The sequence below is a fragment of the Pseudorca crassidens genome, chromosome 2 (assembly GCF_039906515.1).
Source record: "Pseudorca crassidens isolate mPseCra1 chromosome 2, mPseCra1.hap1, whole genome shotgun sequence".
NCBI classification, from domain to species: Eukaryota; Metazoa; Chordata; class Mammalia; order Artiodactyla; family Delphinidae; genus Pseudorca; species Pseudorca crassidens.
Genome location: NC_090297.1, coordinates 137,564,799 through 137,590,098, shown reverse-complemented (window position 1 = coordinate 137,590,098; position 25,300 = coordinate 137,564,799). Strand labels below are relative to the sequence as shown.

The 25,300-nt window shown below is 40.8% G+C and overlaps 1 protein-coding gene across 1 annotated transcript in view; it reads right to left on the bottom strand.

Moving 5' to 3' along the window:
* Positions 1-25,300, bottom strand: part of LAMC1 (laminin subunit gamma 1) — a 123,598-nt gene that overhangs the window by 48,879 nt on the left and 49,419 nt on the right. The window contains exon 2 of the mRNA XM_067728865.1: positions 919-1,223. Coding sequence (XP_067584966.1) covers positions 919-1,223 — 305 coding nt within the window. The remainder of the gene's footprint in view (positions 1-918; positions 1,224-25,300) is intronic.

The following is a 25,300-nucleotide window of genomic DNA, read 5'->3' as shown; positions in this document are numbered from 1 at the left end:
GGAATAAGCATACGGCATTTATGAAAAAAGAAACCTTTAATTCTTTCTATTGCCATATAGGGAAAAGTTTCTATCACCATCCTTAAGCAATATACCAGGGTTACCTAAATTTATATCTTGCCACAAAAACCAGTGCTTTTAGGTAATGAAGAGTTTTCATAGTGATTGGCAACAGTACCAGACAAACCCAACCAAAATTTCCTTGTACAATAACGAAGGAAGGTAGAGTTCTTAAACATCTTGCTTCAGTTGTTCCCTCTTCCTAATATTAAAAAATAGTTTTCTGGGCTTCCCTGGTGGCACAGTGGTTGAGAGTCTGCCTGCCAATGCAGGGGACACGGGTTCGTGCCCCGGTCCGGGAGGATCCCACATGCCGCGGAGCGGCTGGGCCCGTGAGCCATGGCCGCTGAGCCTGCGCGTCCGGAGCCTGTGCTCCTCAACAGGAGAGGCCACAGCAGTGAGAGGCCCGCATACCGCAAAAAAAAAAAAAAAAAAAAGTTTTCTTGTTTTGTCAAATCAAAGAAGAGGTACGACAGGATACAAAAAACTTTGGTAGATTCATTCAAATACCCTCCTTCAAAAGGAAGGCAGAAGCAAAATGTTTCCACTGCAAGTACAGAGACTCAAGTCAAAATTGTTCAACATTTAAAAAAATCTGTAAAATTTACATCCCAGAATACACGTGCATGAAAACTAAGAACAAACATCAACTGGGAAGCAGAAATAAAACTACTTTCCTTCACTTATTAAGAGTACACAGGAGAGCAGAATAAAATCCAGCTGTCTGTCCTGGTGGAGTAGGTGCTATTCCTACCCCTTACTTCAAAAGTGGGACCATGGTCCCCCACTACAATGATCTTCCTGCATCCTGCATATGGAAGAACTGACTGGCTACCAAGACAACCGCTAGGTGCCTACCTGCAGCACAGGGCTATTGTCAAAGTTGTAGGCACTGGGCCTTCCTTCCAGGGTTGAAAAGGCCACGTTGCCCCCAGTGAGAGGGGAAATGTCACTGAATTCATCTGTGCACAAGGCCTGCTGCTCGTCCCCTCCCGTCCTGATGAAGCCTCGGTTTGCCTTCGAGTAGGTGTTCTCGCAGGAGCCGCTGTAGTACTGGTAAGGGACCCAGGGCCCTTCTTCCTGCGTGCGCTTGTAAATGGCGAAGCTCTCCGGGCGGCTGGTGTGGAACTTGAGGCGCACGTATGTGATGTCAAACGCTTTTCCTGTGGGGCAAACACATCGATGTCCAGAAGTCATACGTACGAAGCAAAGAAACCCCCTCTATTCCCACTTTGCTTTGGAACTTGACAAAGAAAGAGGATACAAACCAACCTGTGCACACTACGCTAAGAGGGTTCCAGAACACAACACGTTGGCTGTGTTCCATAGGCTACTGTAAGCCTGGAAACGGTGCGTGTTTTCCCACAGAAATAAGTTATAGCTGCACTCGTAAGTTGGCTCATAAAAGCCCATTTATGATGTGTGTTGTTAAAATTTTGGTTGCCATGAAAAATGATAGCATGTATTATGTACTTATATTGTTAAACAAAAATAAAATTGAGTGAAAATGAGCATTTATCCTTAATGCCGGTGCTTCCACAAAAGCTTAATTAAAAGATAGAAAAGAAAATATTTGCTGGCTTTCTAAATGGGTCTTCTGGGCACTTTCAAGATTTTTAAAAATTCGTTCTGTATTAATTTTAATGTTACTTCTTGATGCAGGAAGAGTATCATCAGCACTATTCTACTTACTTACCAGGTTAAGAAAGAGAAATCTGAGAAAGAGTGAAGGACGGGGCTTCCCTGGTGGCGCAATGGTTGAGAATCTGCCTGCCAATGCAGGGGACACGGGTTCGAGCCCTGGTCTGGCAAGATCTCACATGCCGCAGAGCAACTAGGCCCGTGAGCCACAACTACTGAGCCTGCGCGTCTGGAGCCTGTGCTCCGCGACAAGAGAGGCCACGATAGTGAGAGGCCCGCGCACCACGATGAAGAGGGGCCCCCACTTGCCACAACTAGAGAAAGCCCTAGCACAGAAACAAAGACCCAACACAGCCATAAATAAATAAATTAAATTAAAAAAAAAAAAAAGTGAAGGACAGTGATTGAGATATGGGGGCAGGGACTACAGCAGGAAAGAAGAAAAAAAACTCCTCTAGTAGCTGACAAAGAGATGACAAAAAAAGAGAAAGAGAGAAGAGAAAGGCGGTTTAAAGAAGCTGTGTTCGTTCAAAAGAGAATATATGAGACATGAGTGCTGAGCAAGAAAGGACAGCAACAGGGAGGAGCGAACGGGCTGTCATCCCTCTGGAAGAAGAGTCACTGCATCAGGCAGCTCCCTGCAGCAGGCAGAACACAGCCTGACGGCTGGGACAGCTTGGTTGCCAGCCAGCAGGATTTCAGGTGGGTAAAAAAGATAATGTGCAGCTGTTTTTAAACACCATTCATTCACAGATTGGTCTTTCTATCTCTGACAATATCTATATTTTGCTGCTTCTATGTTATAATGAAGATCACGGTTTGTCAACAAGTATTTATTGGGCACAAGTACATGCTCAGTCCCATGTTATATACTTTGGGGGACAGGATGCACTAGACATAAGTGGTCCTTGAACTCGAGAAGCTTACAGTCTCTTCTGTCCAAGTGAATCAACTTCACAGGAAGAACCACCCTACAAAGCCCACAGAAGAGGAATTCCTGCACTCTCAGAAGTGTTGAGGAGAGACTTCTGCCATTCTCTCACTTCCTCACACCCACTCATCCCCAGGGGAGAAGAAGTGTTGCTCACGTGTGGCCCAGAATCTCCTCAGCTCTCTCCTAGTTGCCACCCGAGTCCCTTTCTCTCCTCTCCCTCACTCCTCAGTGCAAGACAGCACCTCTGCCACTGTGCGGGGGAGGCCTGCTGCTGTCCTGCTACTCGATTCAGGACTAAGTGCATGAGTTCAGGTGGGGTGGGGCAAAAGGCCCATGTAAGCTATATGCCCAGGCTCTGTTCTTCAAGCCAGTTTTACCTGTAATAAAACTGATATGATGGGCCATATCTGACTCCATTTCCCAACTGGTTCAGATCTTAAAAGAGGGGTTTGATTAACTGTCCCCCATATAATGAAACATTCACACGCATGAGATCTTGAACATAAAGGTGTATGGTATGATGGAAAAAACACAGGACTGGGCATTATGAGACCTAAGTAGACATCCTGGCTCCTTCAATTACTAGCTGTGTGATTTCTGTTCCGTCATTTTCTCCTCTGTAAAAATGAGGGTGATACAGACATAGAGAACAGACTTGTGGTTGCCAAGGAGGAGGGGTGGGTAGGGGAGGGAAAGATTGGGAGTTTGGGATTAGTAGATGCAAACTATTATATATAGGATGGATAAACAACAAGGTCCTACTGTATATCACAGGGAACTATATTCAGTATCCTGTGATAAACCATAATGGAAAAGAAGATAAAAAACAATATATATGTATAAACTAAATCACTTTGCTGTACAGCAGAAATTAACACAACATTGTAAATCAACTATACTTCAATAAAATTAAAAAAAGAAAATGAGGGTGATAATCCCTGAGCCTCCTACCTCAAAGAGTTGTTGGAAGGTCAGACTAAGATCTTGCATATACCTGATTCATTATAAAACGCTATACAAATATAAGGCATTATTATAATATGGTACAGAAGAGAATTCGTGAACTAGGATCCTGGAGATGTTCACACACAAGAGCCTGATTGCACAAGGGCCTACCTGGTATAGTTGCCAAAGAATATTTTACAAATCCAGATCTTCTACCTAGGAGGCAGTATAACACTTTGTCTGGACACAGGTCATGCAAATACAGTTTACAACCTTCTTGTTCAAAGAATGCAAATTTAACCTGTATCTCGTTACTGTGTTAAAAATGTAAAGACGTCATCTTTGAATGAAGGCGAGGTTATAATACAGTATCTATGGCATTCCAGAGACTATCTAAAACATTCTGGAATGGTAAAACAATTTAGTTTTACTCATGAGTATGTGGCTTGGGATGTTCAAAGGCTTACTCACTAATCTGTGGATTACAGATTACCCTTGCTTTTCTATTTTCTCTGTCTACATTTCTGCCATCTCATTGTTCTTTAGCAACCCAACCTACAGGAGAATGGATCAAAGGAGAAAAGGTAAATGGATCAGGGTATCCTGTGTCCCAGACAAACATCTGCACCACAAAGCCACACACTGAAAGAAACAGGCATACGTGGTCACTCATTGTCGGCACAAACACAGCGATGGGTGGCAGAACGTCAGAAAAGCAACTCCGCTAGCATTAAACTTTGAAGCACCCTAGCTTGCTGCTGCTGGCGCTGCCTCACCATGCCTCATTTTCAGAGCTGCTTTTTTCATTCTAACTTACAGCTACAGTTGAAAGAAGTAGAGGGCTCTGTGGCAATCTGCAAAGGAGGCTCACGCATTCCACACAACAAGATGGCCATGTGCGTGACCTTCGACATTGCAGCCAGCCCAGCAGTGGATACAGATCACCGCAATTCCACGTGATGAGTGCTATGACAGGGGAAGGACATGAGGTTTTGGGAGCATGGAGGAAAGTCACCTAACCCACATCTATAAGGTCAAGAAATTTTCTAGAGGAGGTGACATCTAAATCCAAGACCTGAGGAATGCAGAGGAATTAGCTAGGCCAACAGAGATCAGTCATCCAGGCAGATGGAATAGGATGTATGAAAGCCCAGAGAACACAGAGGAGTGGCCACTGGAGGAATCAGAGGTGTGCAGTACATCTAGAACTGGAGAGAGTGGCTGCAGGTGAGTCAGCTAGCAAGCACAGCACGCCAGGCCTGAGGCCATGCTAAAGAGCAACTTCAACTTCCTCAGGCTGATGGCAAGCCATTGAAGGATTTACGTCAGGAAATGTATGATCAGGTTTGATTTTCAGAAAGATCATTCTGGCCACTGTGTGAAGATTAGGTTAGAAGGGACAGGACTAAAGGTAGAGAGAATATTTAAGAAGATGTGGCGGTAATCCTGGCCGACAGTGGCTGAACTAAGAATAGGGACAGCTGGAATAGAGAAATGAACGGATTTGGGTGACATGTAGTTAGCAGACTTCAATAGTAATTTGTAACTGATGGAGGAGAGCAGGAATCATTTCGGAAAGCCTTCTTTACTTTTACCCTATTGACATTCTGTTTCATTGCCAAAGCTTCCTTTATGCGTTCTACAAAGTGGAAGGATTGAGAATAACATTCAGTTTTCTAGTTTAAAAACAGCCAAATGGAGAGATGTACCATCCACTGAAATAGAGAAGAAAGGAGGTTAAAGCAAAATTGGAGGCAGAAGTGGAGGGCAGGATGGGGAGATGAGTTCTATTTTGGATACACAAGATTTAAGGTGTCTGTGGTCAACTAGACAAGAAGAAGTGTCTAGTAGGGAGCTGGATGTGAATAGTCTGATGGCCCAGGAGAGACATCTAAGTTAGAGATACAGATTTGGGATTCATTAGCCTGTGGATGGATGATGAAGATGTGGTATGGTTGAGACCAATGAGGTCAGAGTGTTGAGCGAGGAGGGAGCTGACTTTCAGGATCATGCTGAGAAGCATCAACATTTAAAGCACAGCCAGAAGACGAGGCAACAGAGGAGACTATGAAGATCAGAGGGAGGAGGGCAAGTAAAAGACAACACAGAATATCACAGAAGCCGAGAGGGTGAAGAAGGAAAGAATCAATGGTGTTTAAATCTGCTAAGCGAATAAGGTAAGATAATGACTAAGAAGCGTCCAATGGCTTCAAGCCACAAAGAGGTCATTGAGGTGCTTAGTGAGAGCAGTCCCACCGGCAGCGATCTTGCTGGGTTGGAACTGAGAATGTATGGCAGATAGGACGTGGGAAGGTAGACACAGTGAGTGTAGCCAACCTGGTATGACATCTGGCTAAAGGGTAGGAGAAAGAGAAGATGACGGTAATTGGAGGGGATACAGGGCCAGGGGAAGATTTTTCCCTTTTTTTGTGAGAGAAGTTACAAGGCTGTATTACATGCTGTTGTGCTCCAGTCAGCAGAAAGAGAAAGAATGACTGTGGAAACAAGGCGGGGAAACAAGAATGTGATTCAGCACTGGTGAAAGGACTGGCTCCATAAAGGAGAAAACCTGCATCCTTGCTTTCTACCTGGGTACAAATGTAAGTGATTTAGTAGGTTTTAGAGGATGGAAGTTGATAGAGTTCTGACTGATGACTTTATTTTTTCTGTGCAGTGAAAATCAAGGGTACCTGCCAAGGGGCTGAGGGCAAAGCCAGCGGGGAATATCTGAAGAGAGTGTAGAGGCACGACAGAGACTAGCAGAAAGCTGACTAGAGAGAAAGGCTTGCTGGGCAGAGACGCTGCCAGGATGAGGGTACGGACATCTTCGTGGAGGTGTGATTTTCTACAGCAGTACTTAGCACCTCCTGTACAGGGTCAATGGAAGGACAATAAGGTAGCGGGATTGATGTAACTCCAAGGAACTTAGAATCTAACCTGAATAAATAAGGAAGCAAATACAGAAAACAGAGTGGAAGAGTCATGGCTTGAATATCCTGTGTTATCTGAAACTACCTGTAATCATGGATAATCAAGAACTGAAAACTGAAGGAGCTACTTTTTATTCCATTAAACAACTATAGTCGAGACCTTCCATGTGCTTGTTCACACACTCTCTCTCTCTGAATACACTTCTCTACTCTTTATCTGTCCATCCTACTCATTTCACAGTTGACAGAGTAAGAAGATCTAGTTAAATGGCAAATGAACAGAAAAGAGGACTAGGTCTCCGTTTTTCCAATGATAGCGATGACACTACCTTCATACTGTGGGGGCATGCAAAAGTAGACGAAGGACTTTAAAGGAAAGGAGCCAAGCCAAACAACTAAGAAAACCAGTAAGTACACGTCTGGAAAGTATTCCAGCAACTCTACAGCTAGAACGTCTTTCCCCTTCACCTCACGTTCATGCACATGAAGACTAACCATGGGACTTCCCTGGTGGTGCAGTGGTTAAGAATCCGCCTGCCAACGCAGGGGACGCGGGTTCGAGCCCTGGTCCAGGAAGATCTCACATGCCGCGGAGCAACTAACCCCGTGCACCATAATTACTGAGCCTGCACTCTAGAGCCTGCGCGCCACAACTACTGAAGCCCGTGTGCTCTGGGGCCAGCGTGCTGCAACTACTGAAGCCCATACGACTAGAGCCCATGCTCCGCAACAAGAAAAGCCACCACAATGAGAAGCCCGCACACCGCAAAGAAGAGTAGCCCCCGCTTGCCGCAACTAGAGAAAGCCCACGCAGCAACGTCGACCCAACACAGCCAAAAATAAATAAATTAAAAAGTAAAAAAAATACTAACCATGGGTATACACACCCTCAAGAAAATATTTAGCTTCTGAAGGGTCTGCTGCCTCCCCTGCCTCCCCTTGCCACATTCCTTCCATAAACAAAAAGACTCAAGTGCAGATGTTTAGAACGAAGCACACAAAATTAACTAATACTTCCTGCTCTGAATCCTACAGTGAATCTGGCTGAGGGACTAAGAGGAGGGGAGGGGGCCACCTGGACAATGAGAATCCAGCCTTTGTGCACACAGGGCCAAGCCAAGGAATTCTGCTTAAGCCTCCTACGTGGTGAAGTATGTCTAATCTCTCTGAGTAGGGGAGAAACCCTTCCTGTCTTAGAATTGGATTCAAGTACTAACTGCTGGGGAACATAAATGCTTCTCTGTTATGTGCAGCTCAGAAGAATTCCATGAGGATGTTGTGAAACAGCCTCCTTTACAGTGAAGTAATGAGCGACAATGGCCATACAGAATTTCACAAAACTTCCAAATGCCCTTCCATGGCCTGAATTAGAAGAGAACTGGCTCATTCTGAAATATCAAATTAGGAGTCACTGATTCACTATTGTTCTTACGTGCTCACTCCTCGGAATCAGAAAATGACTACTCTCTTTGCAGTCAGACTTGATCTGAGGAATACGAAACTTCAATGAGGCTGTAGCACAGAAAGTCAATTAGAGGTGGTAGATGTTTAGGTTACTAAATGGGAGTCTCCGAACAGCTAACACAAACAGTAGTCACAGAAAGCAACTATTGGAAAATGTTTCCAATTTTGTTAGTATAACTGCTGGCTGAAATAGGAGTTCCCAGGACGAACTGTACAGCTGCGTACCAGCTGTTATTGTTCCACCTCAGCAGACAGATTGTACAAATACGGCCTCGCCAATCAAGATGACCCAGGGCCAGCTAATGCTGAATGTGGGATCCTCAAGTGGACACAGATGGGAGATCAGAAAGCATGGAGAGGAACAGTCAAGCACAGACAGAATGTGCTGGGGTGATCTGGGTACATGGAGTTATTCCAACTGTTAGAAGACTCTTTCCTAACTGCCTGTTGAAGGGCTAGTTTTCTATGGCTCAAAACTTACCTTCAAAATAGATTGTTTTTAAAAACTTATTATCCCGCTCCTTTCCCTGAAATTTCGGTGCTCTTTTTTCAAGGCCCCTCTCTTGTCAGTCAGCTAAGTGCCAACAGTGTGAGGGGACAATCCCATAGGAACTGCATCTAAATCAGTCAGCACAACTTATGAACGAGGACAACTAACCTTTATAGCTTTCTATGAAACAGTCATTTTTTCATTGAATTTACTGAAACAAATGCAACAGCATTCACAGTTTGAGAAAGCATCCCTTTCAAATGAAGAAAGAAAATGGTTCAAATTTCCTGAGTACATGCAATAAGCACATCCCATCACACATGAACCCCTGTCATGACAGAAGGACATGCCGAGATGAGTGGTGCTAGAATATGGACAGTTTCCATTCCAAGCTGCCACTGGGAAACACCACAAAGGAGGCAGGTAAAACAGACAAAGTGAAGAAAATCATTTCTAGAATTTTTTAAAAAGCTAATAAAATTCTATACCAAAGGCTATGTATAAAAATGATGGTATGGCTGTAACAATAAAGCTAAGGGGAAAACAAAAGTTTTACAATTGACTGGTATGATTTCAGAGAAGATAAACCCATAATCTCTTAGGGAAACTAGATGTGTCCATAACGTACCAAATTTAAAGTTTAAGCCAAAGAAAACAGTTCTACTCTCTCCCTATCACCTGCCAAACCTCCACTTGGCGCGTCTGCTGAATAAGACCATGGCACTAACCTAGTGTAGCAATCTTCAAAAAATAAAATCCTTCTGCTTGTGTTGCCCAACTGTAATATCCAAAAATGCTACAAACTCTTCAGCAAATTGAAGGGTCAAAACTGATTTGGCTTTATACCCTAAACATCAATAAATATGAGATCATCAGACAGTTGTTATGTGAACACGGAGGATTCTTAACTGAACACTAGAACATCAAACACTTTTGGAGGGTAATTTCAAATAGGTGCAAATTACTGTTAGAGGTTACAGATGTTTTCCATTATCAAAACATAAGACATATATATTCTAATTTGTATATCTTGCCATTTTATTTGAAACTGTCACCAGGAGAGACAAGATTCCCAAGTGAAATTCCAAGACAAGAACTGGGCCTATGCCTTACTAACCCAAACCTCATGCTTGCAGACTCAATACCAGCCCTAATTCAGGCCAGTAGGTCACAAGCATGCCTGAAATCTTTGAGCCAAGCTGAAGGAATGTAGCCAGCATTTACTCCCACTCACCCAAGCTGAGGCGAAAATATCCACTCTGCTGAGCGTCAGAGTTCTAACTATGGGGGGCTGACTGATGTGTAAGACTTAATGGAGTCACATAAAGAACGCAGTCAATTACAATACTAAGGAAATAAAATAAAGAAATCAACAGGCAAGGAAATGTAAGCTCCATAAGTAAAACCCACACTTGAAAAATGTCGAATTGTTAAGACGTGAAAAGGAAAAAAGACACCACAATTTTACGGGAAGCTGTTTCTTGTTCTGTGACGTCCATACACTATTGAGATTTGACTATTTTTTTGGCTGTCATCCGCAGCAGAAGAGTGAAGAATTGTAAAAGAAGAGAGAGAAAATCTGATTGGAAAAAACATGAGATTCTAATATATAGTCATAGTGGTACAATCACAGACTAAGATCAATTCTAATAAATCCTCCCCACACACACACACAGTCCCAAGAAGTTAACCAATAGTGCACTTTCATTCATTCAATAACTATTTGCTAAGTGAATTTAAGTGACAGTCCACCACGACAAGCTACTTAAAACACCCAGTCCTTCATTTTGCTAGAATGCCTTTTACTCTCCAGTTTGAGTCTTAATAAGCTCAGCCCGCTAGTCCCCTAGATCATAAACTATTTGAATCTGTCCTCAACAGAAGAAACAATTACAAACACCATAAAGTATCTTCAATACTCAAATGTCTTTCTCAGTTTTCACAACTGTGTAATTTCTTACCACAGCCACCCATTAGCCCAAGGTTAATAGCCATAACTGGTGTTGATAACTGCAAGTCGAAATGCTTCCACTCGTTCATCAAATATCTACTGAGCACCTATTATGTCACTGTCCCAAGCACTATTCTAGACACTAGGGCTACAGAAGAAAAGACAGACAAGGTTCCAACTTCATGGGGCTTACAGTGTGGCAGGGAGTGGGGGGTGGGTAAGGGATAGATAAAAAGCAAAAATAAAAACAAAAATCTTGTGTGTCAGATGATAGATGACATGGTAAAGAACAAAGCGGGGATAGAAAGCATGGGAATGGAGTGCCACTTAATGTAATATGACAGATGGCCTCACCGATGTGGATAAGGTGACATTCGAGGAAAGCACTGAAGAAGTGAGACAGACATGGTGGGGGGAACATCTGGGGGAAGAGCATTCCAGGAAGGACACATGCAAATACCCTGAGGCAGGTATGCTGGCCAGTTCCAGGGAATGATGAAGAGGCCAGTGTGGCTGAATAAGAGTGAACGAGAAGGAAAGAACAGGGCTTCCCTGGTGGCGCAGAGGTTGAGAGTCCACCTGCCGATGCAGGGGACACGGGTTCGTGCCCCAGTCCGGGAAGATCCCACATGCCGCGGAGCGGCTGGGCCAGTGAGCCATGGCCGCTGAGCCTGCGCGTCCAGAGCCTGTGCTCCGCAACAGAAGAGGTCACAACAGTGAGAGGCCCACGTACAGAAAAAAAAAAAAAAAAAAGGAAAGAACAGCAGATGAGGTCAGGGAAGCTGAGGGGAGGGAGGGACTGCGGATCATGCCGGCCTTTAGGCCATTGTAAGACTTAGGCTTCTCCTCTGAATGAGATGAAAACCCACTGGAAGATTTTGTACCAGGGAGTAACATGATCTCACTAGTATTTTAAAAGGATCACTCTGGCTGCTTTATTGACAAAAGACTATGGAGGGGAGTACAGAGAGACAAGAAGGCTAGTCAGGATTTTTTTTTTTGCAATCTCCCAGGTAGGAGACAATGGTAGCTTGGTCCATGGTTGCGGAAGTGAGCAGTGATCAGATTTTGGCCATATTTTGAGGGTAGACCAGACCAGTTTCTGATGGACTGGACACGGTATGTAAACTGTGGCAACTACAAAGCTCGAACTTTATAATGAGATTATATGAGATTATTATAATGAGATAGCGAAGTACATGGTAAGAATGAGTGTGGCGATGGAGATCAAGGAAACTGGGAGTTCAGTTCTGGATATTTTAAGTTTGAGATGCTTATGAAACATCCAAGTGGAGATTTCAAGTCAGCCATTAAGATATACAAGTCTGGATTTCAGGGAGAGGTCCAAGCAGGAGAGAGAAATCTGAAAGTCATGAGCAGACAGACAGTATTCAAAGTGATGAGATTAGATGAACATACCTAGAGAATGGACTGAGAGGTACAGAACTGCGTCTTGGGACATACCAACTTTTAGAGATGGGGGAGATAGGGAGGATCCAACAAAGGAGACTCAAGAGGGACAGTCGCTGAAGCAGAAAGAGAATCAACAGGGCAGAATTCCAGAAGCCAAGTTTTTTTGTTTTTTTTTTTTATGCGGTACACGAGCCTCTCACTGTTGTGGCCTCTCCCGTTGCGGAGCACAGGCTCCGGACGCGCAGGCTCAGCGGCCATGGCTCACGGGCCCAGCCGCTTCATGGCATGTGGGATCTTCCCGGACCAGGGCACGAACCCGTGTCCCCTGCATCGGCAGGCGGACTCTCAACCACTGCACCACCAGGGAAGCCCCAGAAGCCAACTTTTAAAAAAACACTTTTCAAGAAGAAGAGAATGATCAACTGAGTCAAATGCTCCTGAAAAGGTGAGAAAGATGAAAACTGAGTGTTGGCCACTGGATATAACTGATTACTACAACCCTGACAGCAAATGGTTTGGTAGAATGACAGGGATGAAAGCCAGAGAATATTGAGGGGGTGGGGAGGACAGAGACTGGAGACAGCTAATAAAGACATTTTTCCAAGTAATTTTGCTATAAAGAAATGAGGTGGCAGATAGAGGGGAGAAGAAGGGGTTCAAGGAGAAATTACTTTCTAAGACTGGACGACAGCACGTGTTATGTTGATGGGAATGATCCAGTGCAGCAGCTGAATTTACACTGAACAATAAGGACCATCTCTGGTGTTGCAGGTGGATTAGAGTGGGTAAAAGAGACCCACTTTGGTACACTGTAAAGTTCTTTGAGCCTTTCCAAACATTTCCCTCAAGGAAGAAGAAATAACGGAATTAACAGGATCACTGTAAGTATCTAGATTAAAGAGAGTTATCTGGTGCAAGCTATCATATATAGCATGGATAAACAACAAGGTCCTACTCTACAGCACAGGGAACTATATTCAATGTCCTCTGATAAACCATAATGGAAAAGGATATGAAAAAGAATGTGTGTGTATATATATGTATATATATATAACTGACTCACTCTGCTGTACAGCAGAAATTAACACAAGATTGTAAATCAACTATACTTCAATAAATTTTAAAAAATAAAATAAAATAAAACTTAAAAAAAAGTTATCTGGTACCCAAGCAGTTTAAAACCCAAGGAGCTCTGGAAGGCCCTCCCCAGTAGAGCCAGCCCAGATCTAGCCTTTCCTGCTAGAAATAATCTGGCCCACAATAAGGTACCAGACTAGCTGTTAGAATCAACCAGAGAGCTTCTAAAAAAAAAGCAAATTGTTGAGCCTCCTCCCCAGAAGTTCCATTTTGGTGGGTTCTGGGTGAGTTCCCCAAATCTGTATTTTTAAAGGCACCCTAGGTAATTTTCAGGTACAATTACATTTGAAAAATACTGTCCTACTGTAAACTCTTCCTTATTCTGGTTCTCATCCTTTAAAGATTTAGGTAGGAAAGGCTCTGCCCTTGGTGCTGCACTGCAGAATGAACTCAGGCACTCATGAGTGGGGACTTCCACTTTCACATCATGTGTTTTAAGGTGAAATTTATTGCAAGTGTTAACTGTGCAGGCATGAACAGGGAACCAGAATAACAGTGGTCTATCTTCTTTAAGACACAGACAGATGTTAAACTACACAGGGGTTGTTCACTCCATAGGCAAGGAGGCTTGGGATGACTGGACCAGCTGAACCCAAGCTCTGCCAACATTTTTCTCCATGCCAATTTCCTCTGTCATTCAACTTGTATCCTCAAGGCCCTATTTCCCAGGCAAGTAGAAATAAACGTTTGATTTTGAGAAAACCCACCTACTGCTGGGGGTTTCACAATGCTCTTCTTTTCATGCAGATATTGGTCAAGATTCCCTGTAATCCAAATTCCCCACCCCCTCTGGTTTCTATCCTTCCTTCCTCCTCCCAACAATTACTAATAGTTAATAAAATGACAGAACGCTACCAACAGTTCTCAATGGCAAGAACAAATCTGGAAGCAAAGAGTTAACATCTGCTTCAGTACACTCAAAAAGATAAGAAAACACTTTTTCTGCTTTGTCTAGAAGCCTAGACTTGTTTAATCCCAGTCTGTGTCGGGTAGTGTTGGCATTTTCAGGGAGAGTGTTACGTTCTGTTGGTTAAAGACCAATGTAGAAATATTTACTTTTCGGAGAAGAAATTTCAGGTATTATTTTTTTTTTAATATATATGCTTAAGAGCAAAGTACCAGACATTCATATCGATATTAAAGAGATGTGGGGTGGGGAGTGCGGCAGGGGGAGACTGAGATTGATTGAAGAATTATAAGAACACTTCAAAAATTCAGACTCGATATTCTGGTTTTTAAATTCTCTCCCAACATTCACATCTGATCTACAGGGCGTGCTTTCTTTTCATTTTGAAAATACTTTGAGGTCACTGATCCCATCTCCGTCCAGAATCAAGCCTTAGGGCACACCTTGAGTAGTTCAGAAATCTAAGGTTGGCAAACTGTAGCCCACAAACGGAGTCTAGCCCATCACCTATTTTTTGTAAATAAAGTTTTAATGGAACAAAACCATGCCCATACATTGCACTTTGCCTATGGCTGCTTTCTGGCTACAAGGGCAGAGTCAAGCAGTTGTGAGAGAGACTGCACGCCTAAAATATTTACTGTGTGGCCCTTTATGGAAAAAATCTGCTGATCCTGATCTAAGAAATCAAAGAATATAAAAACAAAAAAATTCTACTGAGACCTTGTCTACCTCTTTTCTGCAGGGCATACTATTTTAAAATTTGGCCCAAGGACATCTGAATTTTTCCCCTATGGTCACATAAAATATGGAAAGAGGAATTCTATTCAGAAATTTTACAAGATTGATAACAATTCAAATCCATTTGATACCTAGATTTACTTATTTTATTACTTCGTAGGAAAATTATTATTTCAAATGAACAAGCAAAAAGCTTAGCAGTTGAGAGGAAATGGAGATTTAACTCATTTCAAAAATCAAATCTATAATAATAAGCTTTAGCTCTTTTACACAGCCCACAAACATGAACCAGTCAAGCAGAAAGACAAGGAAAAAAACACCACTGGAAAAAGTAGCACCATGTTTCCAGTGGTGCCCCCTCTCAGACCCACCCCAAACGGAGACTTTAATAAGCAATAGCAGTGAACGGAGGAAACCTGATGAATCAACTCCACAGCAACCGCTAGGATGGCAGGAAAAATGATGTTGAAAACTGCAGAGTGGAAAATGCAAGTAGATCCCATTTAGATCTCTGCGAGAACCTCCCTCCCTTGTCCTCTGGGTAGGAATTCAGTCCTTCACACAGGCCTCCTTGTACTTCTGCTCTTCTGAGCGGATGGACAATTTACATCACGAAAATACTCTGCCAGCTGGCACTCTCTCCACAAGCGACTGATTGTGAGCAGATGCCTTCATAAGATAAGGGTAAACGGATACACCCCCTTCTTCATCTTTCATTCATCCCCCCTCTTGGCAGAGGAATGGAAATGCATGCTCTACACACTATCTTTTAGAGACCAAAGTTTGTGCTCTTCACATCCCTTCATCTCTCATGGGCCGTGCTTGGACTTGCCATTGCGTTTCTGATTATATTGTGCCCCCCACCAAATATCTAAGATGTATGCAATCTCCCTAGATTATCTGTAAAAAACCTTGTGCTCCCAGATACAAGCACCTGCTTATTTTTTCTAATAATTTAAACACTGAATACTCTCTAGCATAGCCTCAATTTAGAACATTTGATAATCTACCACAACAAAGAATCAAAACTTCCAGCCAGAAGTCAATCAAAATTATTGGTGTATTTAGTGTTACAGATTAGTCATGCTTAAATACACTTTTTCTAGTTAAACCATCTTCCCTTTAATGTACGATATAATTTCAGAAGCTTCCTTGTTTTAAATTTCTCTCCAATTGGAAAGTAGTAGCGAGTTTTAATGATGCCTTTCAGGGAGGAGAAACGTTTTGTGATCGCTCCCAAAATTGTTTTATATGCCACATTCAGTGAGGGTAAGAGAAGATCATCTGACAAATTATCTACATAACATGCTTCAGGTAGGCCAGTCAGATTCCCTGTACTTCAAAAACATAAGCCTTCCTTATCTGCTTTTCCTTCTACGTTGAGAGCAAATATTTAGCAGTGATATCAGAAGAAATGTTCTTCTAACCCATCCTTCACCATATTTCAAACAGACAGTGCTGAGTTCTCATCCATGGGAGTATTTCACATGCACCACAATGGGACTTGTTCTACCTTTCTATTTACATTCTGGAGAACAGCCAAAGTCCTTTCTAGCTCTCTTTGATCTGGTGCCAGAGACTTGGTATCTAACACCCACCAGAAGAAATTCCCTCAGGAGCTCCATGACTAAAGAAGAGTCAGGAAGGAGCTGGAAAATATTCTATAAATCCACCCTACATCATATCGCTACCCATTTTATGAATCTGTGCAAGTTATCTAATCCAGTGCAAACTCTTTAGGCATGCTATTGAAAGGCATTCATAAATCTTAACAATTGTGCTTCACTGTATACCTCCAAACTATATCCTAAAACTCTGCAATGTAAGACTCCAGTCTTGCCATCTCTTTTATATATATACCATTTCTTACTTCTAAGTCATTCTCTAGCCTTCACTCCTTCCAAACCTTACCTATCTTCCTAGGTTTAGTTCACGTGCCACTGTCTCGACACTTCCAACCTGTGTTATCTTACTTATTGGAACACACAGCTCTTAGTATCCAAACCACATAATTCAGAACTTGAGTATTCACTCCTTTGTATAAGTTTCTTTCCCCTAAAAGAGTTTAACTTTTTTTTAAAATTATAGTTGATTTCCAAAAATATATTAGTTTCAAAGTATAACTTATTCAAAAGCAAGTAATCTACCTATACTTTTTGGATATCCTCTACAATTGTATTTTTCAAGTTTTTCTGACCATGACGGACAGTAAAAAAGGCACTTTTTACATTGCAACTCTCAACACACACACACACACACACACACACACACACACAAACTGAAAATCAAGTTTGATAAAATAATGAAATACCATCTATGCAATCTGATATTCTATTCCATTCTCTATTTCATTTGTTAGAAAAACGCTAGTCACAGCTCACAAAATTCATTTTATGACATTAGGAAGTTGTAACCTAATTTGGAAAACACTATTCTGTAATCCCTTGGGCACTGTCCTTGGCACAAAACAGGTGCTCAATAAATATTTGTTCACTATGGGTTGACTCATCTACTACACACAACAGGTCAGAACTCCACAATAAAATGACATTTTCTAGTTATTGACATAAAATTTAAGAAGATGCCTTTCAAGACCTTCCAATTACTTAAAAAACTGAACGATATTTTTAAAAGCCTTTGTATGTGGCAGCCTTTAACAAGATCAAACAAAACAAAACAAAAACCTTTTCCTAAAGCTAAAAGGCAAAATCCCATTCATCAACATGGCATCCCTAACAGGACCAGAAGCCACCAGCCCCGCCTGAACTAATCCTTCCAAAGAAGTTCTTTCTAGCAGCTCTGGTTCCAGAAGTCCTTCAACCATGAGCCTTCAGGGTAGCAGCAAGGATGTCCTCTCTGTGGGGTAGATGGAGTGATGCCCAGCGATGGGCGTTAGACTCTACTAAAGAGAAGACATTTTGATATCTATTGGGAAACTCAGTTCTCCACGTCTCATGTTCATGGCACTTTTCTCATTGGGTTATCAGTACTTGACAGGACTTTTGTCTTGTCCCCTGCTATCCCTTTACTTTGAGATATGTTTTTGTTCTTGCCTTTTAAAGAGAAATATCTGACTTATAAAATAAGCAGCAAGCTAATAGGAGAAAGTCAGTGACCTAGGTAAGTCTGGTTTGTTGTTTGGTTCATTCGTTCACTGATTCATTCATTTTGCAAAGATATGCTAAAACTTAACTGTGTACCAGGCAGTTGGTTAGGCACTGAAGACACAAGGAGGAAAAAAGACTCAGTCCTCTCCCTAAAGGGCTTCCATATGATACACAAGGGAAGAGAGAAATAATTAAAATGCAACGTGAGAGAAGTAATATACTAGGGAGTAAGGACCAACCACATATGTTCTCATCCACAAAATAAAGAGCTTTGACAAGATGAATTTAACATTCAGATCCCAAAAGCTTGATTTTACAATCTATATGTCAGCAACATTTTTAAGGATCCTTCCCTCACCAGATCAATAATTTCTTTTCTTACAGTAACATTCTAGAGAAATGTTAAAATGCCACAGGAACTGATTTTGCAAAGACAAATGACAAAAGCAGCTGGTTTCCAATTAACCTCAGTTCTTTAAAGACTTAAATAATTTTCTGAACCTATACAATGCTTTTGCCAATACTGTATCTGTCAAGTCCTATAATCCCAGGTGAGCTTATATTGAATAATCTGCAAAGGATAACAGAAATTCAGGTTCTACTTTTAAGGTTAAAACTTTTCTAATGACTGAACAAAGGGTTCTCAAAAAGTTGCTTCCATCTTTGGATGAGAAAAAAATAACTCTTGGTTTCTAGGTCCATAAAATATGAAGCAGTTCAATCTCCAGGCTATAAGCAAATAATTAAACATCTCTGTCCACAACTAGTCATGAGGGACAAATGACACAATGTTTTAGAAAAATTTCTTCAGTACCAAGAAAGAATGGACTTTCTGCTCTTGCTTCTCTCACTTGAAAAAGTAAATATCTGCATCCCTTTGAAAATTAGCCCAATCTACAAAACAGTGGAACTAAACTGAACTCCCACCAAGACTTGGCTCATGCATTCTTCCACAAGTTTGGAACAAAGACCCCATTGACTTACGCATGTAGGCGGATTAGAATTGCAATGCAGCCATGTAGCACATTACTGCTCAGTGATTCAACTGTGATAAGTCAAGGGAGCCTTCTCTAGATATTTCTCCCTGTTTTCCTTCTTTCCACAGCAATATAATTTCAAGTCTACCCTGTAACACAGATGTGCGATTTAGCATAAAGCAGGCCTGTCTGCACATTTTAAAATAGAAAACAGGCATTACATTTTTTAATTTGCCTGCTCATATTCAGTGCTATTTCCAACCCTTTTAGAGCGCTCCTTCTTAAAAGGCCAGATAAGTGGACACATGCTAAGGGTCAAACACTCCAAGTTCTTAAATATCCAGTGAGAACCTAAAAAGAAAAATATTATTATGAAAAATGAAAGGAATATGAGAATGGGAAACAGGCTACTGGTAGAAAACAAGAGCAAAAGGGTAGCATGAGCAGAAGCCAATTTTCACCAGTTTGCTATATCTTTAGAATTGACAAAGCAAGTTTATAAACTTCTTTTAGTGGTCCCCACTTTCTAATTTAATTTCCAAGCACATACTGACTGCCTAGAGTAACAGATTATATAAGGATGGATATGCTCTCTGCCCTCAAAGAGTTTACGACCTAATAGAACCACAAATCCAAGTGCAACCCAGAGAAGAATGTGCTAAGTTTTAGCAAAAGCATAAACAGGGCAGACTGATTCCAAATGGATGATTTCATAAACTTTTATAAAGCAGTTATGGACAAATTTAGATTTCTTCTTCTGAATAACCGATAAAATACAAGTGGGTGGTTTTGACACAACAGACCAACATAATATATACTCTCAACAGCCTTTTCTTTCAGCGCTTCTCCTGATGTTTTAGTACATGAGTTTTAAGGATACTCACTTGAATAGAATGCCTGGCATTGCCACCCTTACTGTCAGAAAAAGGAAGCATTGTAAGGAAACCACAGAGAATTTATATGAATGCATGTACAGATAAGGACAGAGACTGATTTTAAATACCACATTTGCCTGAATATAGTAAAAGAATTTCCCCCTAAATTATTCTTTCAGAAAAGGGAGAACTGCTCTGTATTTCAGTTCTTACAATCCCTCCCAATTATTTCATTTTAGACTACAAATTACTGTGAGGAAATCAAATTAGCTTGAAATGACCTCATATAATACAAGTTTTGGACACTTACATAAGACACATAATAGAAGGGTTTTTAGTTTTGTTTTGTTTTACAAGAGGCAAGAAATTAACTCAGATTTATGTAATTTCCCCTGAGAGGTATGGCTTTCAAAATTAAAAGTGCTGAATATTGTAAGTAATAAAACTTTTAAAGAATACTTTATTAGGCAGGAGGGTAAATGGTTATACTATGAGGACTGCAAATACAAACCAAAATAAGTAGAAAAATACATATGCTAGTATTATATTAATATAATCAGTATGTATGGCTTAAGATAAAATTCCCAATGATAATCTTATACAAGTGTAAAGGCACTGTATCATAAACAATCTATTCATGGAAATGAATATAATATGACCTGTAAAAATCTGTGCTGATGGCTAAAAAGTGACTTTAACAATCACTGATGTCAAAGATGTATGTAAAGAACTGGAATAAAACGGTTCCATAAGATGTGAAAATGGGGAAAACAACGCTAATTTATAAATATATTATTTAAAATATGTAAATTAATAAACATTTTAAATAGACAGCTGATTATTTCACCTATATCCTTTAAATTTTTAATATATTCACGTTGGCAAATCCCTGTTTTTAATATCTTCTAAAAGGGAAAATGAGAAACAGCTTAATATTTGAGGTTGTCTTTTATACATATCCATATGGTAAATTTCGTGTTGTGACTCAAAAGGGACAAGACAGTAGCTCAAAGGGGACTCTGTATGAGAACTGTCCAATATTTAACAGAGCAGTACCCATACCAAAGCTTCAGTCCCAGAAGAAACCAGCACAAGTCAGGAAGTGTGTGGGTTGGCAGGCACATTACCCATCATCCTGGTATGATTCTTACTGTTTCCATGTAACAGATACAAGTTATCCAGGTGGATGCCCTGCTTGAGACTCTTCCATCCCTTCCCATTTTGTTCTTACTTTAAAAAGGAAAATCAACTTTAAGGGCAGATCAATCACCATCAACACTAATACATGAAAGAGCATAAGTATAGGTATGATATACCCTTGATGGTAACAGAATAGCATGAGGAAAAAAAAATCTTTTTTTCTCTTATTTGCCTTCCACTAATTCAAAAAATTATCACCTTTCTTTCCTTCCTCCGAAGTCCTCCCACCTGCACAAGTCACTGTGAAGGGCAAAAATGTTAGAAGAGTCAGTAGCACAGACAGCAGGAAAGTGAGCACTCAACCAACTGCATGAGCTGTGCTAAGGCCAGTGCCCTTGCTCCACTGTATCACTAACAGGCCAAATGATGATATTGTCCACATCAAGGCTCAAGCTGGGGGAACCTCACCAGGAAACTACCTTGACTCTAAAGAACACTGTCCAAAGTCACAGTTCTCACTTCAATTCCTAGCACTAGGATATAGTTGGCACTGATCCTAATAAAACCCCACTTAAAAACCATCTTTAAAGATCCAGGCACATGCCTAAAATGCCACAGACATTTTCATCATCGATACTAATACAGGCATGCCTTGTTTTATTGTGCTTCACTTCATCACTCTTTGCAAATGTTGCCTTTCTTACAAGTTGAAGGTTTGTGGCAACCCTGCATCGAGCAAGTGTATTGGCGCCACTTTTCCAACAGCATTTGCTCACTTTGTGCCTCTGTGTCACATTTTGGTAATTCTAGCAATATTTCAAATATTTTATTTATTATTATATTTGTTATGCTGATCTGAGATCTCTGATATGACTGCTTGCCAAAGACTCAGATGACAGATTTTTTAGCAATAAAGTATTTTTAAACTAAGGTACGTACATTTTTTTAGACAGATTACTGCACACTTAATAGACTACAACACAGTGTAAACATAACTTTTATATGCACTGGGCAAACAAAGAATTTGTGTGACTTGCTTTAATGTGACATTCACTTTATTGCAGTGGTCTGAAACCGAACACACAGTATCTCCGAGGTATGCCTGTGTAATGAAAGAGCATCAGTGCTATAATCACATTAACAACATGGCTTGGGCTTCGCTGGTGGCGCAGTGGTTGAGAGTCCGCCTGCAGATGCAGGGGACACGGGTTCGTGCCCCGGTCCAGGAAGATCCCACATGCCGCGGAGCGGCTGGGCCCGTGAGCCATGGCCACTGAGCCTGCGCGTCCGGAGCCTGTGCTCCTCAACAGGAGAGGCCACAACAGTGAGAGGCCCGCGTACCGCCAAAAAAAAAAAAAAAAAAGAAACATGGCTCTATTTCCAACAATGATTCCTAAAAGTAAGACACAGTTTCTGGATGAGCTGTGGTAATTTGGAAAAGGGAATATGATGGGAAGTCCTTCCCCTTCAACTCCCTTTGCTTAGGCACATGCACATACATTCACACACATGTCAACCTGCCAACGCTTCAAACTCCACAGCCCTTCTTCACCAAAATGATATCCTCACAAGGAAGCCATCAAAAATATTTAGCACACCAATCTCTTTAGAATTAACGCACCAGTACTCTCGTTCACTGCTGGTGGGAATGCAGAATGGTACAGTCACTTTGGAACACAGTTTGGCAGTTCCTTACAAAACTAAACATACTCTTACCATACGATCCAGCAGTTGTGCTCCTTGATATTGAATCAAATGAGATGAAAACTTACACACACACAAACACCTGCACATGGATATTTATAGCAGCTTTATTCATAATTGCCAAAACTTGAAGCAACGAAGATGTCCTTCAAGTGTGGTACATCCAATTAACTGTGGTACATCCAGACAATGGAATATCACTCAGCAATAAAATGAAAAGAGCTCTCAAACCACAAAAAGATATGGAGGAAACTTAAAGGCATATTACTAAGTTAAATAAGCCAATCTGAAAAGGCTAATTCCAACTACATGATACTCTGGAAAAGAAAAACTATGGTGACAGTAAAAAGATTAGTGGTTGCCAGGAATTTGAGAGGAGAGAGGGATGAATAGGTGGAACACAAAGGATTTTTAGGCCAATGAAACTATTCTGTTTGATACTGCAGTGGTGGTCATAATGTCATTTAACACTGTCCAAACCCACAGAATGTACAACACCAAGAGTGAACCCTAGTGTAAACTAAGGACTTTGGGGGATATTGATCACTGTTGTCTCATCAATTGTAACAAATGTACACTCTGGTTTAGGATGTTGACAGTGGGAGAGGCTGTGTGTATGAACGAGGGGAGGAAATACGCCACTGGACGTCTCTGTACTCTACTGTCAACTCAATTTTGCTGTTTAAACTACTCAAAAAATAAAGTCTATTAACTTTAAAAAGAACGTTACTAAATTTCATTTAAAAGGCTTGTTTTAGAAGCCAAATGAACTTTGTTATAGGCTTTCAAGGCAGTTTTCATTCAAAAATATTAAAAACTTAGAACATTAGTACTGCCAAAAAGTTGTCTAATGGCCAGTTTTTTAAGGCCAAAAAAGGAATGTGCTGGGAAAAAACAACTAAAAAATAAAATCTTACCAATCTAACAACATATATAAAATAACACAGTCTAACAATATGCATTTTTCTATTTAACGTAATATTAAAAAAAAACTAGCATCAAATCACAATGGTTAAGATTTAACATACTAGCTACTGAGTCTGGAAAGAAAAACAGGAAGAAACAAAATCTCTGATCCCCAAAAGGTCTGACTCAATCCACTGACCACTAAGTGTAGTTGGGGGTATTCTCAACGGTCTTAAGTCCCAAGGCTGAAGTCTGAGAAGATAAAGGAGGGAACAGGGAAGGCTCAGGTTCCATAAGTAGGACCAGGGCAAAATACCAAGGATGGAGGAAGGTGGGGCTAATCCCCTGAGAACTCCAAGCTTACTCTCCAACCTATCTGGCCCCCTCAGCTAAAACAATTGTCCACACTCTGACTTGTGCCCATGTATATTTCATCACTGTTCAGTGTAATGCTCTCTGGAAATGGATAACCAAAGATAAAGGATACTACCTAGAAACTGTAGAAACTATCTTGGTATCTTAAATATCATCTGTGGGGAAAAAATAGCCAATATAATATAACTTTCTATTTTTTTACATTTTCATAGCACTGTCATTACTCAATAAGACATCCCTTCATTATGCCTAGAGTAATGAAAAACATTTATGTTTCTATTCAACAGAATTCTATGGACTCTCTTATACAGACTGGTAACACTAGTTACCAGTCTGGTTAGTTATTTTATGCAAAATCATATGATCTTTAGCTGTTCAAATTCAGAAATTTAATTTTTATCAGTCCATTAAATGCTGATTAGGCTCTTGGAACTGACTTGTGCTAACCAAACTCAACCAAACTGATTTATCCATAAACCACCACAGGTTCATTTTGGATAAAAGCTATTTTTGTCAAAACAACAGGAGCAGATAGCTGCACAGGGCAAGTACTCACAGACCAAATTAGAGATCATAAAGTTGCTTGGTAAGCAGAGAACTAGAGCAAATGGGAGTTGAACATTCTTGGGCAAGAGTTCTATCAAATTATGGCAAACTGCCCTTCCCTATTCTAGAGATAGTTCTTTCTAAAAATAATCAGACTAGTTGTCTAAAGTTAGAGCTCTCTCTCCCACAGAGAATGGGACAGAGATTAATATTTTTACTCTTTATTTCCCCCTTTTCAATATCCCTTATATGTCACTAAAACTTCTGTTATTATAGTTTTTTACATTAATTATACATCATGATACCCTAATCTCACAATGTTGCCTTTAACTACAACATAAAAATGAGTTAAAATTACTCCATCTATTAGGTTTCATTTTCTCACCTTGACTCCAGACTTGGGGATTTGAGGATCTTATCATTACTTGAGCTTTTAGATTTAAGTGCATTTAAAAAAGCAATTAACATTCCAATGTGATACCTGTCTTTCCAGTTAGCACCTTATCTCCAGATGCAGAAATTCATAGGACCCATAACTAGTCAAAAATAAACAACCAATACGATAAATTCCTGTTAAGAATCATCTTTCTGAACTAGTATCTTTCATCATTTTAATCCATATCTAAAATATCAAAGGACAAAGTAAACACTAAAATACACACAAGCAAACCAACGAAAAGCAAAGCACAACTTTTAAAAGTTAAGGAAAAAAGCCCACCAGAGTTGAATAAATTTTGAGAGAACTTTATTGCCCCAAAGAAGGAAACTCCAAAGAGATGAGAGAGAAAGCTGGTAAGAACCAGTCAGCACAAACAACAGTACTGAGAAAAGACTTGACAGAACAGGAAAGAGGGAAAGGAAAAGGAATTCTTGCAAATAGTCCGTACTGTCCATACCATGAGTCTCCCCTCATGGAGTAATTTGTTTCGAAAGGACTCAACAGGATTATCTCTGGGATCACAGTGTAAAAAGAAAATGCTATAGAATTATTCGGCAAGGTACCTTCAAAGGAATCCCCACTTCCCCACACACTTTCAGCAAGCATACCTGCTTTTCAAAA